We start from the raw sequence: 16,233 nt of genomic DNA on the forward strand, positions 1-16,233 counted from the left end.
ATACAACCCATGTGTGTGTGCATCCATAGACATTCAGAAATGTATGATCTAGATTTTCCAAGTCATATAGGAAAGACCATGAGAGATGACCTAGTCCAATTCCTCACTTAACAATTGTGGAAACTGAAGCCCAGGATTAATTTCTTGGCCAGGATTATATTTCTATTAGTGGCAAAAGAAGGACTAGAATCCATGTCTTCTGATTCTTTGTTCAAGTTCTTTCCGTATACCCAGTTGCTCTTTATTTCAATAAAATATTAGCAAATCAAATTCAACAGTACATTAAGAGAATTATTCACCATGATCAAGTGGGATTTATTCCTGGGCTACAGGGGTGGTTCAATACTTGCAAGTCAATTGACACGATACACCATATTAATAAAAGAAAGGGTAGGAACCATATGATCCTGTCAATAGATGCAGAAAAAGCATTTGACAAAATACAGCATCATTTCCTGATGAAAACCCACAGTGAAGTAGGGATAGGTGGAAAATACCTAAACATCAAAAGGCCCTATATAAAAGACCCACAGCTAATATCACCCTCAATGGGGAGAAACTGAGAGCCTTTCCCCTACTGTTGGGAACAAGACAGGGATGTCCATTTTTGCCATTACTATTTAACATAGTACTGGAAGTCTTAGCCTCAGGAATGAGACAGTGAAAAGAAATAAAAGGCATCCAAATTGGCAAGGAAGAAGTCAAACTCACTCTTCGCAGATGACCTAATATGCTATGTAGAAAACCCTAAAGATTCCACCAAAAATTGCTAGAATTCATACATGAATTCAGCAAAGTCACACAATATAAAATCAATGTGCAGAAATGTTGCATTTTTATATACCAATAACAAAGCAGCAGAAAAAGAAATCAAGAAATTGATACCATTTGCAATTGCACCAAAACGAATAAGATACCTAAGAATAAATCTAAAGAAAGAAGTAAAAGATGTGTACTCTGAAAACTATAGAACAATTATGAAAGAAGTTGAAGAGGACACAAAAAAATGGAAAAACATTCCATGCTCTTGGATTGGAAGAACAAACATTGTCAAAATGTCTATACTACCCAAGGCAGTTTATACATTTAATGCAATCCCTATCAAAATACCACCAGCATTTTTCATAGAGCTAGAACAATCCTCAAATTTATATGAAACCACAGAAGACCCCCAAATACCCAAAGCAATTCTGAAAATGAAAAACAAAACTGGAGGCACCATGATTCCAGATTTCAAGCTATATTACAAAGCTGTAGTCATCCAGACAGTATGGTACTGTCACAAAAGCAGACCCATAGATCAATGGAACAGGATAGAGAACCCAGAAATGGACCCACAAGTATATGGTCAACTAATCTTCAGCAAAGAAGGAAAGAATATCCAGGGGAAAAAAGACAGTCTCTTCAACAAATAGTGTTAGGAAACTCAGATAGCAACATGCAGAACAATAAAACTGGACCACTTTCTTACACCACACGCAAAAATAAATTCAAAATGGCTGAAAGGCCTAAATGTGAGACAGGAAATCATCAACATCTCAGAGGAAAACACAGGCAGAAACCTCTTTGACATTAGCCATAGGAACTTCTTACTAGACACATCTCCAGAGACAAGGAAAACAAAAGCAAAAATGAACTATTGGGACTACATCAAGATAAGAGACTTCTGCACAGTGAAGGAAACAGTCAACAGACTAAAAGGCAGCTTGCAGAATGGGAGAAGATATTTGCAAATTACCTATCTGATGAAGGATTAGTATCCAAAATCTACAAAGAACTTACCAACTTAACACCCAAAAAATAAGTAACCTGGTTAAGAAATGGGCAGAAGACATGAATAGCCATTTTTCCAAAGAAGACATCCAGATGGCTAAGAGACACATGAAAAGATGCTCCACATCACTCGTTATCAGGGAAATATAAATCAGAACCATGATGAGATACCATCTCACACCTGTCAGAATGGCTAAAATTAACACCACAGGAAACAAGAGGTGTTGGTGAGGGTGTGGAGAAAGAGGACCCTCTTGCACTGTTGGTGGGAATATACACTGGTGCAGCCACTCTGGAGAACATTATGGAAGTTCCTCAAAAAGTTAAAAATAGAAGTATCCCATGAGCCAGCATTTATACCACTAGGTATTTACCCCAAGGATACAAAAATACAGACTTGAAGGGATACATGCACCCTGAAGTTTATAGCAGCATTATCAAGAATAGCCAAACTATTGAAAGAGCCCAACTGTCCATCAATTGATGAATAAAGAACAAGTGGCATGTATATACAATGGAATATAACTCAGCTATCAAAAAAATGAAATCTTGCCATTTGCAATGACATGAATGGAGCTAGAGGGTATTATGCTAAGTGAAATAAGTCAGAGAAAGACAGATACCTATGATCTCACTCATATGTGGAATTTAAGAAAGAAAACAGATGAACATATGGGATGGGGGGTGGGGAGGAGAGAGGGAAATAAACCATAAGAGACTCTTAATGATAGAGAACAAATGGGGTTGATGGCGGGAGGTGGGTAGGGAATGGGCTAGATGGGTGACGGGTGTTAAGGAGGGTACTTGCTATGATGAGCACTGGGTGTTGTATGTAAGTGATGAATCACTGAATTCTACTCCAGAAACCAATATTGCACTGTGTGTTAACTACCTAAAATTAAAATAATAAATTCATTTTAAAAACCAAAAAAAGTATTTTAATCACCTTTTCAGGGGAAGTTCAGCCAAAGGTGTTACATAAGAAATACAGTTTCAAAACAAGAATGGTGGAGGAGAGGAATAAAAGGAAAGCTCTTTTTGGGCTGAGACATTACTTCATTATATTCTCAAGGCCCATTTCCACCCTTACAGTAGTTACAATTGTGCAAGGAGCCCATTTGGGTACTTTCTACCGTCGTAAGATCTCAATTCAACTTTGCAGTCATTACTACACACTTAGAATATTCTCTACTTAGAATTTATTTCAATTGGTATAATGATTTATGTCAAGCAGTGTAAAACTAATCAAATATAAACTCCCTCCATCTTCCTTGGCTAATTTGGTTGTTAAAAATTTCTCATTAAGAGGAAACACACTTCTGTTTTTTAAAAGGGAAGTCAGGATCTTGGTTCAAGAGATGATTCTAACACAAAATACACAGGAAACTTACACAATGTGCTGGAGGCAGGTCCATATCTATATTGTACTCCGTATACTGACCGAAGTGCATTCACAGCTTTGTAAGCTGCAGATTCCTGTGAGGGAAAAGGGAGAGCTGGTATCACTTTACATCATTGCACTGAAACCTTTGGAAACACTGGCATGTTGTTTGGGCCCTATCCGTCTTCAATTTGAGAGCAAGGTTGGGCACATTAGGTAAAAGATATATTTAATAATGTAATAATATTCCTTGTCACATGCTGCAGTTTATATTTATTTATTTATTTATTTATTTTTTAAAGATTTTATTTATTTATTCGACAGAGATAGAGACAGCCAGTGAGAGACGGAACACAAGCAGGGAGAGTGGGAGAGGAAGAAGCAGGCTCATAGCGGAGGAGCCTGATGTGGGGCTCGATCCCATAATGCCGGGATCACGCCCTGAGCCGAAGGCAGACGCTTAACCGCTGTGCCACCCAGGCGCCCCAATATTTTAGAACACATTATTTCCTTTGATTGATCCTTCCACCAAGCCAGTGATCAGTAATATTTCCATTTTACAGACAAAAAAGAAAGGCTCAGCAAGGTCAAATCGGCAGCCTGGGGTTACCCAGCACGGAGTGGTTGAGTTAAGTACCCATATCTTCTGATGCTGATTTAGTGTTCCGTCCTCTTCACTTTCATTCACAGACACTTGTTTGTGTAAATTACAAAATGCTCGATAGGGCAGAGCCCATGCCAGTCTTCTCCAGAGCTACGTATGCATTATTTAGCAACGTGCCTGTGTATAACAGGTGCTCAGTACTTCTCGCATGAATGTTGAATAAGCATAGCTCTGCAGGAATATCAAGATCATCTTATTGATCCTTAAGTACACACTTCAGTGGCTATGTACAAGGTATTTAAAACACATTTGGATCAATTAAGAGACCCTTTAGTTCAGGAAGAGTGATTTCTCTTATGCGATTCATTTATCCCTACGGGAACGGGAAGAAGATTTCCAGAATGCTCCCTGACATCTAGAGTTACGCACGCCTCCGACAGAGCTCAGGTACTGCCAAGATGGAGACATTTTGAGGCGGAACTCTACCTGTCAATGCCAAAAATCGGAAAAATTATCAACACAATAAAAATATGAAAAGGTGAATAGTCTATCATGAACTAAAATGCTACTGGCTACACTTCAAAACATTTTCAAATGGTATAACAGCATTAATCCCAAAAAGGAGTTAGAGGAGTATTGTATGACCTGTGAGAGGAAAAGAAGTATGCTGAAACCAGTATACAACTCTCCCATTTCAACTGGCCTATAAATCATTTATTGTATCAGCTGAGGTACTCCGGGCAACACGGTGCTGTGTGTTGGACCCAGCTTTGGCTTGCTGTCCTCAGTCGCCTCAGAGATGCATAAAGCAGCATTTGTAGCCACTGCCACTCTCTCTGGATATTAAAGGACCAGCCTCCAGAATCTGGCAGACAATTTATTATTGATCTCACTGATGATGACATTCTCCTCTCAGGAGCCAACAGAAAAGGCATGTAAACACCATAATAAGATACCTTTGTGGAGAATGTTCTGAGATTTTAACATCTTCTCCAATGGTTTCAGCACTATTCCATGGCAAGGGCAGGTTTTTCTAGATTTAGAAGATTACTGTGTTCTGCTGGTGAAGAGACTTTTGTTCCTCATTATTTCGGATGACTAAACTACCCCCAAAAATCTCTTAAGAAAGAAAAAATACAACCACTTGGCCTATTTACACAAAACATATGTGCAGTTTTAGCCTTTTGAGCTCATGGTACTTCCGTCAGGCCCAGGGAGATGTTGATAAGAGGGCTGGGGAGGGTCATTCCACAAAAAAGTGAAAACTTCATAAAATTTTCTAGGAATTATTTTCCAGGGTGGTGTCGCTGGACACCTATTTAAAAGAGTTTAAGCAATTCCTCCTTTCTTTATTGCTTTCTCTTTTCCATTGTCCAAAAGGACCCAGGCCTCACTTATTGAACCTCAACTAAGTAAGGAATATATTTTTTATTCAAATATTTCCATATTTAAAGCAAGTTAATGAATGACCTAAAAATGTGAGCAGAAACACAGACTCCTACACATTGATGGAATGTTTTTGAACAATTTATTAGAATTGAATGGTTTCTGGTTCACATTCAGAGACTACCTAGTTTCCGAGAATGTTAATCCTGGCATTAGCGACTTAGCGTATATGTAACCTGGTAACAGGATTTCTCAACAGCGGTACTATTGACAGTCTGGACTGAGTAATTCTTTGCCGTGGGAGGCTGTCCTGTACATTGTAGGGTCTGTAGCAGCATCCTTGGCCTCTATCCACTCGTTGCCAAGAGCATCCTCCAGCCTTGTGGTGATAATCAAAATGTCTTCAACATTGTTAGGTGTGTCTGGGAGGCAGTCATCCTTGGTTGTGAATCACTGATCTACTCTTTATACCATCTCCTCCAGTCCAAGACAAAATGAAAATAGGCTTAACTTCCGGTAACAAGCTAAATTCAAAATATGGAGAACATCCTCATGTAATAATTTTAATATGTTGCATAGTCCATATAATTGGTTGTGAGAATATAAATAGACATTGTGCCCAGTTTAGAAAGGGCTGATCATTTGCCTGGAGAAGCATTGTGTGATACAGGGTGGTTAAGGTGCCAGGTTAACAACAACAACAACAACAACAACAAGCCTATTTGACCCACATAGTAGCTGAAGAATTGTACTCTTAACAAGAACTGCCACCTTTACAAAGTTTCTCAAGAGAGAATTTGCTCAGAATTCTTGCTTGGGATGCCAAGAACAAAGTTTCTCTTTTGGACAGACTAGAAGACTTCCCTCAGGCCTTCTTCTTGACCACCTCATGTTCTCCATTCCTTCCAGGTCCTGGACATCTGGGTCAGGAATTTCTGCAACTCCAACCAACTGGTGAAAGATTTAGAGTTCAAGGTATAGGAAGAAAGGGGACGCTTCTCTTTTATCAAAGCTTTTAATTCAAGTATAACATACATACAGAAGAATATACCCGATTTCGGTTTATAGCTCAATGAATGATCACAAATTACAGACATTCATGCGACCAGCATCCAGGCCAAGGAATAGAACATCAACAGCTGTACCTCTTCGCAGTCACTGTTCTCTTCCTCTCCCTCATTTCGAACATCGTATATTAGTTTGACCTGGTTTTGAATTTATAGACCTTAAGGTGCTAGAGGCTCTGACTCAGACTCACTTTACAAGGAATTTTGCCCTACAGCGCACAGCTTGTTGGGTTTCTGAGATGAAGAAGAAAGAAACTGCTTTTTCACTGCCAAGTAACCTTAGGCCTGAAGGGCTGTTCATTCTTAGCACCAACTTGTCAGATCCATGCCCAGAGACTTAGAACCATTAAGCAAATAGCGCTTATAAATTAAAACTTGCTTTTAATTAATGAGAGTCAGACCATAATTTATGAACAATCATTTACCCAGTAAAATTAATTATAGCCCTGCATAGGTGACCGAAGCTCTAATACTAATCAAATCCATCCTGACAACTTTCTGTGTCACCCGTGGTGAGAATGTAAATTGGTTTGAGATGCTTGTGTTTGAGAAGCGGCATAGCACAGTGGTTCAAAGTGGCAAGGCTGGGGCTAGATTTGGGGCTGAATCCTGGCTATGGCACTCAGTAGCTGTGCGTTCTGCATCTAATTACTTAATTTCCCTAGGTTTCAGTTTCCTCATCTGTAAAATGGGGAAAATAATAGTTACCTACCTCATATGATTATGGAAAATAAAGGAGTTAATGTGTCCAAAATGCTTATTGGAATAAGCACAATATGTGTTTGCTATTATCATTACTACTCAGAACTCTTACAGCTTTCGAAAAGAAGCATAAAGCCTGACACGCATGTACAAGGTCAAGTACTTACCACACAGCTAAAGTTGGGGATTGTTGCGTATTTGTAAGAATAGGGATACAGCAACATCTGAGCGTATGCGTGAAAGGAGAGGTAAGCCCTGATGTGCATCCTGTGTTTTCGGAGGAAAGCGGCTACAGCTTTCACTTCCGGCTCAGATTCTGGGAAAGGTCCACAGTATGTATCATCACAAGGGTGCATAGAAGCTCCTTCATCTACAAGATAGAAAAGAAAATGGGGGATAGAGTGGATAGGCAAGAAGCAAGAAACACAAATCAGCATTGTTACACTGATTTTTTCTTTTGTTTCTATAAACATATGGTATGATTAAGCAATTCATCTAACTTCTCATTTACAGAAATCAATACTGAAACATCCAAGGTGGTTCAAGCCTCCATGCACAATAGGAGGGTGGCCTGAATAGGAAATAGGTGCTGATTGTGTACATGAGCCTGCATAAACCACTCGGGAAAGGATGGCTTTGTCAGTGGGAGACCTAATTCTATATGATCCCCCAGATAAGGTAAGGCTCCCATACTCCATGATACCGGCACTTTTCCGCCGTAACATTCAACACACTTGTAATTAGCGTCCAGTATTTACCTGCTTAACATTCAACCAATATTTACACTGTTCTAGGTGCCTGGTATACGAGGAAAAACAACACAGAATAAACTCCCTGCTCTAATAGACTTACATTCAATCTGGATACTTGTTAAACTCTAACGCTCTGTGAAAGCAGGGACTGCGTCCTTCTTGCTGGGCTCCTGGCAACTAGAACAATAGTATGTCAAGTGTTCAACAAATATTTATTAAGTAAGTGAATGTCAGATCAAAAGAAAAGGCTAGACATCTGCACAGGTGTCTGGTAAGATACAAATATTGATACATCAGGAACATGAAGGCAAGGCAGAAACAGTTCCACAAAAGATGCCAAAACAATTTCTATTCTATTTGTAGATAAGCAATATCCAAACTGGTTTTGTAAAACCCAAGAAGCTTCTCTAGTTATCTTGGTGGTCAGTAACAATTCAGTTAAGAAATCCTCAAAACTAAATTTTAATAATTTTGAATGGAAAACTTTATATCCTATAGGTCTATGAAGGGAAAGAAGGAAAATTACATTCACTGTAACCATCACAAAGTATTAAGTTTCTAAGACATTTTTCCATTGATAATTACATTTTCTACAGTTATTTGCTATCGGCCATTATTAGCCTTCCTGACAGCCCTAGAAAACTGTCTCTTCCCATAAACAAATGGAAGATGTTTGGTGATTCTGTGACATGGTCTAATTCTACTAATATGAAAAGATAACCACGTCATATCAGGCTAAATCTTGAGGACATTAAATCTAGTTTGTGTTATAGGTGAGTGTTAAGATGGGAAATTTACAGCAATTGTGGTTTTCCTCCTCTGAGTCTAATTCTGGACATGCCTTAGAAGTAAGTGGGATATGGATGGAACTCAGAATATAATATAAAAACGATAGCTGATACTCTGAAAGGGATAGGACAAATAAAGAGACATTTGAAGATCACCAATGTAAAGCACCAGAAAGGAGAGATCACAGACTGAACAACTAATTCCAGAGGGAGTAGAACTAATGAGCCAGAGAAAAAAGGATTTACAATAATCCTGATAAACATTCTCAAGGGCATACAGAAGGGCATTGGAAACATTAAACAGAGACAAGAAGTTATAAAAAAGTACCAGTCAGATATAATAGAAATAAAAAACTGAATTCATGGGTTGAAAGAATACAGTTGACGAGTGAATTAATGAGATGGAATATGTTTTGAACCATTCCCAGGAGGCATCAAGAAGAGACAAAGAACTGGAAAAATGAAAGAAAAATTAAAGGGGTATGAAAAATAGAGGAAGTGTCAACATCTGATTAACAGAGAAAGAAATAAAAGTTAAATATTTGAAGAACTGCTAATTGAAATTTTTCCACAATCGAAAGAGTGAATGGACTTATCGGGTACAAAACAAGAGAGAGAAAGGGGAAATGTGTCAACGCTTTGAGACAGTAGGGTGAAATTTAAAAAAAGGAAACAACTCCAGAGAGAAAGAAGCAGAGCATCTAAAAGGAAGAAGGATTAGATTCACATCTGACTTTTTATTAGCAACACTAGAGTAATAATGTCCAAAGTGTGTGTGTGTATATTTACTTATTATTCTTACATTTTTATTTATATGTTTTAAAATTGTGTAAATTGAAGTATAGTTATACACACAATATTATATTAGTTTCAGGTGTACAACATAGTGAATCGACAATTATATACATTAGGAAAAGCTCACCATAAGTGTAGTTATCAGTGATCACCATACAAAGTTATTACAATATTACCTACTGTATTCCCTATGCTGTATATTACATCCTGGTGACTTATTTATTTCATAACTGGAAGTTTGTATCTCTTAATTTCCTTCATCTATTTTGCCCATCCCCCACCTCCACTTTCTAGCTACAATGAACATAGGGGTGCATATATCTTTTTAAATTAGCATTTCTATTTTCTTTGAGTAAATATCTGAAGTGGAATATCAGATCATATAGCATTTCTACTTTTAATTTTTTGGGTAACCTCCATACTCTTTTTCCATAGTGGCTAGTATCTTAAATAATGTTCCAGGTGCATTTGAAAAGAATGTGTTTTCTGCTGTTTTTGGATGGAATGTTCTGTATGTGTCTGTTAAGTCCACATGGTCTAATGTGACTGTTCTTACTTATTTTCTGTAAGGATGATCTATTGATTGATATAAGTGGGGTGTTAAACTTCCCTACTCTTATGTTATTACTGTCAATTTCTCCCTTTACGTCTGTTAACATTTGCTTTATATACAATCAGGTTGCTTCTATGATGGGTGCATAGCTATTTATAAGTGTTATATCATCTTGTTGGAGTGATCCCTTGATCATTAGGGAATGTCCTTCTTTGTCTTTTGTTACAGCCTTTGTGTTAGGGTCTATTTTGTCTGATGTAAGTATTGCTACCCTAGATTTTTTTCTGACTTCCATTTACATGGCATCTTTTCCCACCAGTCTGCATGTATCTTGAGGTCTGAAGTGAGTCTCTTGTAGGCAGCATATAGACGGGTCTGGTTTTTTTTTTTTTTTTTTTTTTTTTTTTTTTTTTTATCCATTCAGTTACCTCATGTCCTTTGATTGGAGCATCTAGACCATTTACACTTAAAGTAATTATTGATAGACATATACTTATTACCATTTTGTTAATTGTTTTCTGGTTGTTTTTGTAGTTCTTCTCTGTTCCTTTCTTCTACTCTTCCCTTGTGATTACACTTTCTTCATGCTTGGGTTGTTTCTTTTTTTGTGTATTTATTACAGGTTTATGGTTTGTGGTCACCATGAGGTTCATATATAACATCCCAAGTATGTAGCAGTCTGTATTAAGTTGATGGTTTTGAGTTTGAACACATTCTTTTTTTTTTTTTTTTAAAGATTTTATTTATTTATTCCACAGAGATAGAGACAGCCAGCGAGAGAGGGAACACAAGCAGGGGGAGTGGGAGAGGAAGAAGCAGGTTTATAGCGGAGGAGCCCGATGCGGGGCTCGATCCCATAACGCCGGGATCACGCCCTGAGCCGAAGGCAGACGCTTAACCGCTGTGCCACCCAGGCGCCCCTGAACACATTCTAAAAGCACTACATTTTTACTCCTCACCCCTTTATGTTTTATGTATATGACATCATATTTTATATCTTTTATTTCTTGAATCCCTTAACTAATTTTTTATATATAATTGATTTTACTACTTTTGTCTTTGAACCTGCATAATAGATTTGTAAGATTGATTTGTTACCTTTACTATGTATTGCTTTTACTAGTAAAGTTTTTTCTTTTAAAAATTTTCTTACTCTAGTTATGGTTTTTTCTGCTTAAAGTCCTTTCACATTTCTTATAAGGCCAGTTTAATTAATGCTGATGAACTCCTGTAAATTTTTTTAAATGTTTTTTTATTATATTATGTTAGTCACTATACAGTACATCCCTGGTTTCTGATGTAAAGTTCCAGGATTCATTAGTTGTGTATAACACCCAGTGCACCATGCAATACGTGCCCTCCTTACTGCCCATCACCAGTCTATCCCATTCCCCCACCCCCCTCCCCTCTGAAGCCCTCAGTTTGTTTCTCAGAGTCCATAGTCTCTCATGCTTCATTCCCCCTTCTGATTACCGCCCCCCTTCTTTATCCCTTTCTTTCCCTACCGATCTTCCTAGTTCTTATGTTCCATAGATGAGAGAAATCATATGATAATTGTCTTTCTCTGCTTGACTTATTTCACTTAGCATTATCTCCTCCAGTGCCGTCCATGTTGCAGCAAATGTTGAGAACCCGTTCTTTTTGATAGCTGAGTAATATTCCATTGTATATATGGACCACAACTTCTTAATCCAGTCATCTGTTGAAGGGCATCTCGGTTCCTTCCATGATTTAGCTATTGTGGACAATGCTGCTATGAACATTGGGGTGCATATGGCCCTTCTCTTCACTCCATCTGTATCTTTGGGGTAAATACCCAGTAGTGCAATGGCTGGATCATAGGGTAGCTCAATTTTTCACTTTTTAAGGGACCTCCACACTGTTTTCCACAGTGGCTGTACCAACTTGCATTCCCACCAACAATGTAGGAGGGATCCCCTTTCTCCACATCCTCTCCAACAATTGTTGTTTCTTGCCTTGTCAATTTTTGCCATTCTAACTGGCGTAAGGTTGGTATCTTAGTGTGGTTTTGAATTTCCCTGATGGCTAATGATTTTGAACATTTTTTCGTGTGTCTGTTAGCCATTTGTATGTCATCATTGGAAAAGTGTCTGTTCATATCTTCTGCCCATTTTATGATTTGTTTGTTTCTTGCATATTGAGTTTGAGAAGTTCTTTGTAGATCTTGAATACCAGTCTTTTATCTGTAGCATCATTTGCAAATATCTTCTCCCATTCCGTGGGCTGCCTCTTAGTTTTTTTGACTGTTTCCTTGGCTGTGCAGAAGCTTTTTATCTTAATGAAGTCCCACAGGTTCATTTTATCTTTTGTTTCTCTTGCCTTTGGAGATGTGTCATGAAAAAGGTTGCTTTGGCCGATGTTGTAGAGGTTGCTGCCTATGTTCTCCTCTAGGATTTTGATGGATTCCTGTCTCACATCGAGGTCTTTCATCCATTTGGAGTTTATCTTTGCGTATGGTGTGAGAGAGTGGTCAAGTTTCATTCTTTTGCATGTAGCTGTCCAGTTATGAATTTTTTTAAAGTTTTATTTATTTATTTTTTAAAAAAGATTTTATTTATTTGTCAGAGAGAGAGTGAGAGAGCACCAGCAGGGGGAGCGGCCGGCAGAGGAAGAAGCAGGCTCTCTGGTGAGTAAGGAGCCCAATGGGATCCTGACCTGAGCTGAAGGCAGATCCTTAACTGACTGAGCCATGTAGGTGCCCCCTCCTTTAACTTTTGTCTGGGAAACTACTGCTCCTTCAGTTATGAATGATATCCTTGCTAGGTAGAGTATTCTTGGTCGTAGGTTTCTTTCTTTTGCGCACTTCTGGCTTGCAGAGTTTCTGCTGAAAAATCAGCTGATAGCCTTGTGGGGTTTTCCTTGTGTATAAGTAGTTGCTTTTCTATTTTGGTCTTAAGATTCTAATTTTAATTTTTGACATTTTAGTTATTATGTGTCTTGAGGTTAACCTGCTTGGGTTCATCTTGTTTGGGGTTCTGTGTTTCCTGGAGCTGGATGTCTGTTTCCTTCCCCAGGTTAGGAAAGTTTTCAGATATTGTTTCTTTAAATGAGTTTTCTGCCCCCTTTTCTCTCTCTTATCCTTCTGGGATTCCTATAATGCCAATGTTACAGTGCTTCATGTTGTCCTAGAGGTCCTTTAACCTACCTTCATTTTAAAAATTCTTACTTTTTGCTGTTCAGCTTGAGTGCTTTCCATTATCCTGTCTCCAGATCGCTGATATATTCTTTTGCATCCTCTTATCTGCTGTTGATTCCCTCTCGCATATTTTTCATTTCAGTTATTGTATTCTTCAACTCTGTTATTTTATTTTTATTTTCTTTTTATTGAAGTTCTCGCTGAGTTCCTCCACTCTTAAGTCTGGTGAGTATCATTAGGATCGTTACTTTGGTCTCTTACTCAGGTAAATTGCTTATCTCCATTTCGTTTAGTTCATTCTCTGAAGTTTTATCTTGTTCTTTCCTTTGGAGCATGTTCCTCTGTCTCATTTTACTTGCCTTTCCATGGTTGTTTCTATAAATTAGGCAAAACAGCTACCTCTCCCAGCCTTGAAGGTGTAGCCTTGTGTGGGAATATCCCCTGTGCCACCTGTGTGTGCCTGGCACTGTAGGCAGGACAGCTGGAGCAGGCTTGGTTGAGGGTGTCCTGGGTGTTCCACATGTGGGTGCCCTGGCAGGATGGCTAGAGCTGGTGGGGCATGGGCCAGGGGTGTCTCAAGGCTTTCCACATTGGGGTTGCCCTGTGGGGCTGGTGGGGCCCAGGGTGATCTGGGCCAGGGCTGCCCCAGTGGGATGGCTACAGCTGGGGTGGGTGCAGGCCAGAGTAGCCTTGGTGGGATGGTTGGAGCTGGAATGGGTGTGAATATGGGAGCCACCTTGTGGGGGAGGACTGGAGGTGGTGTGGACTAGGGCTTGCTGTGCTGGCAGGCTAGCCAGAGTGCTAAGATCTTGCTTCCACCTGTACCATCTAGGTGGAGAGGAAATGTAAACAATGGCACTAGCCAGCAGCTCTGATGTCAGAAAGGATTTAAGCGGTTCCCTCATTGTTTGGCTGATGTCCTAGGGTTGGAAGATGGGTTTCCTTCACTTATGTATTGTTGCCCTTTGAACTGTTTTTTCGCTGCTCCAGTTGGTGAATCCACAGGTGGGGCCTGTCAGTGACATCCGTTTCTGCTGAAGTTCGTAGCACTGGGGCTGGAGTGCCTGTCATTACCATGCCTCTGTCTCTCCTTTGTGGGGCAGACGCTGTTCAGTCAGCCTTCAGTTTTTCTTCAGGTGAATTATTCTCTATGCCGGCATGAATTCAGTGTCCAACAGAGGAGGTGACTTCGGGGTCTTCCTGTGCTGCTATCTTAGACCTCTCCCTCCTCATTTAAACAAACAAACAAACAAACAAAACAACCTTTGCTGTACAGCGTGGGTGCTTTTTCTACCCTGTCTTCCAGATTGTTGATTCACTCTTTTCCATCCCCTAATCTGCTTTGATTCCCTCTCATGTATTTTTCATTTCAGTCATTGTAATCCTCATCTCTGGTTCTTTTATATATTTTGTTTTTCTTTGTTGAAGTTCTCACATAATTCACCCTCTCTTCTCTCATGTCAAGTGAGGGCCTTTGTAACCATTAATTGATCAGGTTGATTAGTTCTTTTCTGAGGTTTTTGTTTTGTTTTGTCTTTTCAACATACTCCTTTGCTTCATTTTGTCTGTGTTTTTTTCTATGTATTAGGTATGTTAGCTATGTCTCCTGGTTTTGAAAGAGGTGGCCTTATGGACATGGCATGCTGTGAGGCCCCATAGTGCCGCCCTCCCTGGGCACTCCTGGGTGTCTTCGGTGTGGGCTGCATGTGCTCTCCTGTTGTGACTGGCGGGCAGGGCTTGCTCCTGGTGTAACTAACTGGCCGAGACGCTCAGCTGTAGCTGCTGTGGGCTTCCTGGTGTGTGGGGTTAGCTCCCCGCAAGGCTGGATGAGAGACCTGGCCACAACTGCTACAGGCATGCTGGTAGACAGGGCTGGCTCCCTAGCACCCTAGGGTAGGAGTCACTTTGGAGGGGTGCTGGCCCTGCCTGGAACTGTCTGCCTGGTGCCGGTGGGGTGGTAGTGGGTTTGAGGGGGGATGCTGGTCCCCACCAAGGCTGCCTGCTGGGTGTGATTGGGTTGGGCGGAACAGGTCTGCAGGGGAATGCTGCGACAGGGTGAATGGTGCCAGCAAAGTAGATGGAAAGTGTCGGAACTGGCTTCTGCTTGTGTCTGGCCAGCTAGGCAGAAGCTGGAACGATATTCTCGAGTAGGCAAGCCTGATGGGATCTAGTGCAAGGCCGTGACTCCTGAATGTCTATCTCAAGCTTCAAACTCATGTCTATAATAACCTTCTGGACATCTCCACCTACTTGTCTCAGAGGCTCTGAAAGCTCAAAATGTCCCTAGATGAAATCATCTTTCTCTTTTTCACCCACCAAATTGACCTTTTGCTATGTTTCTTAGCCTACATTTCCCTCATTCTTCTAGTGGCCTATGTCAGAACTTCGGCAGAGCAATCTTAGAAGTTTTCTTCTATTCAATTGGAAGGCAAATTCTGTTGGTTGTATCTGCTAAATTTCTCTATGACCACTTCCACTGACAAAGTTCAGGCTCTTGTCATTAGTCCCCTAAATTATGAGAACAGTTCCCTGCCTTCAGTCTGGCCTATCTTGAATTCAGCCTTCTCAATGTCCTTGTAATATAAATAAATCTGATCTTATTTATTCTAAAAACAGGAATCTGATTTGCTGCTTAAAATCCTTCAGTGGCGGCTTCCGGATAAACTTCTGAAATCTTACTACCACTTAAAGGCAAAGAGGTAGTGCAATCAAAAGGTTTGAATTTGGTAGTGGTAGATGTTATAGTTTATCTTGTGTTTTTCCTGTCTTAAAAAGTTGGTGATTTTTGCCCTATTGTTGTACAGATAGGCCTGTGACTGGTATTTAGCCAGTGACTAGTTAATTTCATGTACTTTTCATGGCTTTGTAACAGTTTGAAGGTTACATAGTTCTCTCCTTCCTTGGAATTCAGAGAGCCATGCTCCCTTCCTCTACCAGATGCTTATGGGATAAGTTCCTTCATGGTTTGTTTCTGGCTGACCTGCTTAAAATTTTTACCTTCTGTCAGTCTGCCTTAAACCTTTATTCCCACTGAAATATTGGTCCTTTTCCTGAGGGTCTGTACTCCCTTGCCATTATGACTGCACATGCTGTTCCCTTTTTCTGAAGCATCTCCTTTCCTCACAGTCTGATTTTATTCGTCCTTCAGTACTTAACGCAGTGACCACTTCCTCTTGGCATCTTCTCCAATGCCTTAAGCTGGGTTAGGCACCCATAACACTCTTCTTTATTTGCATTTGTCATAAAACCTAGTATTGTGTAATAATGAATCATGG

The 16,233-nt window shown here is 39.8% G+C and overlaps 1 protein-coding gene across 1 annotated transcript in view; it reads right to left on the bottom strand.

The window, feature by feature from the left end:
* The window catches only part of CPA6 (carboxypeptidase A6), a 409,345-nt gene that overhangs the window by 4,762 nt on the left and 388,350 nt on the right, over positions 1–16,233 (bottom strand). The window contains exons 12-13 of the mRNA XM_057307941.1: positions 7,081–7,283; positions 3,165–3,249 (exon numbers count right to left, since the gene is read on the bottom strand). Of these exons, the coding sequence (XP_057163924.1) occupies positions 3,165–3,249; positions 7,081–7,283 (288 nt within the window). The remainder of the gene's footprint in view (positions 1–3,164; positions 3,250–7,080; positions 7,284–16,233) is intronic.

Source organism: Ursus arctos, unplaced genomic scaffold, assembly GCF_023065955.2.
Source record: "Ursus arctos isolate Adak ecotype North America unplaced genomic scaffold, UrsArc2.0 scaffold_6, whole genome shotgun sequence".
In the NCBI taxonomy this organism is placed as follows: Eukaryota; Metazoa; Chordata; class Mammalia; order Carnivora; family Ursidae; genus Ursus; species Ursus arctos.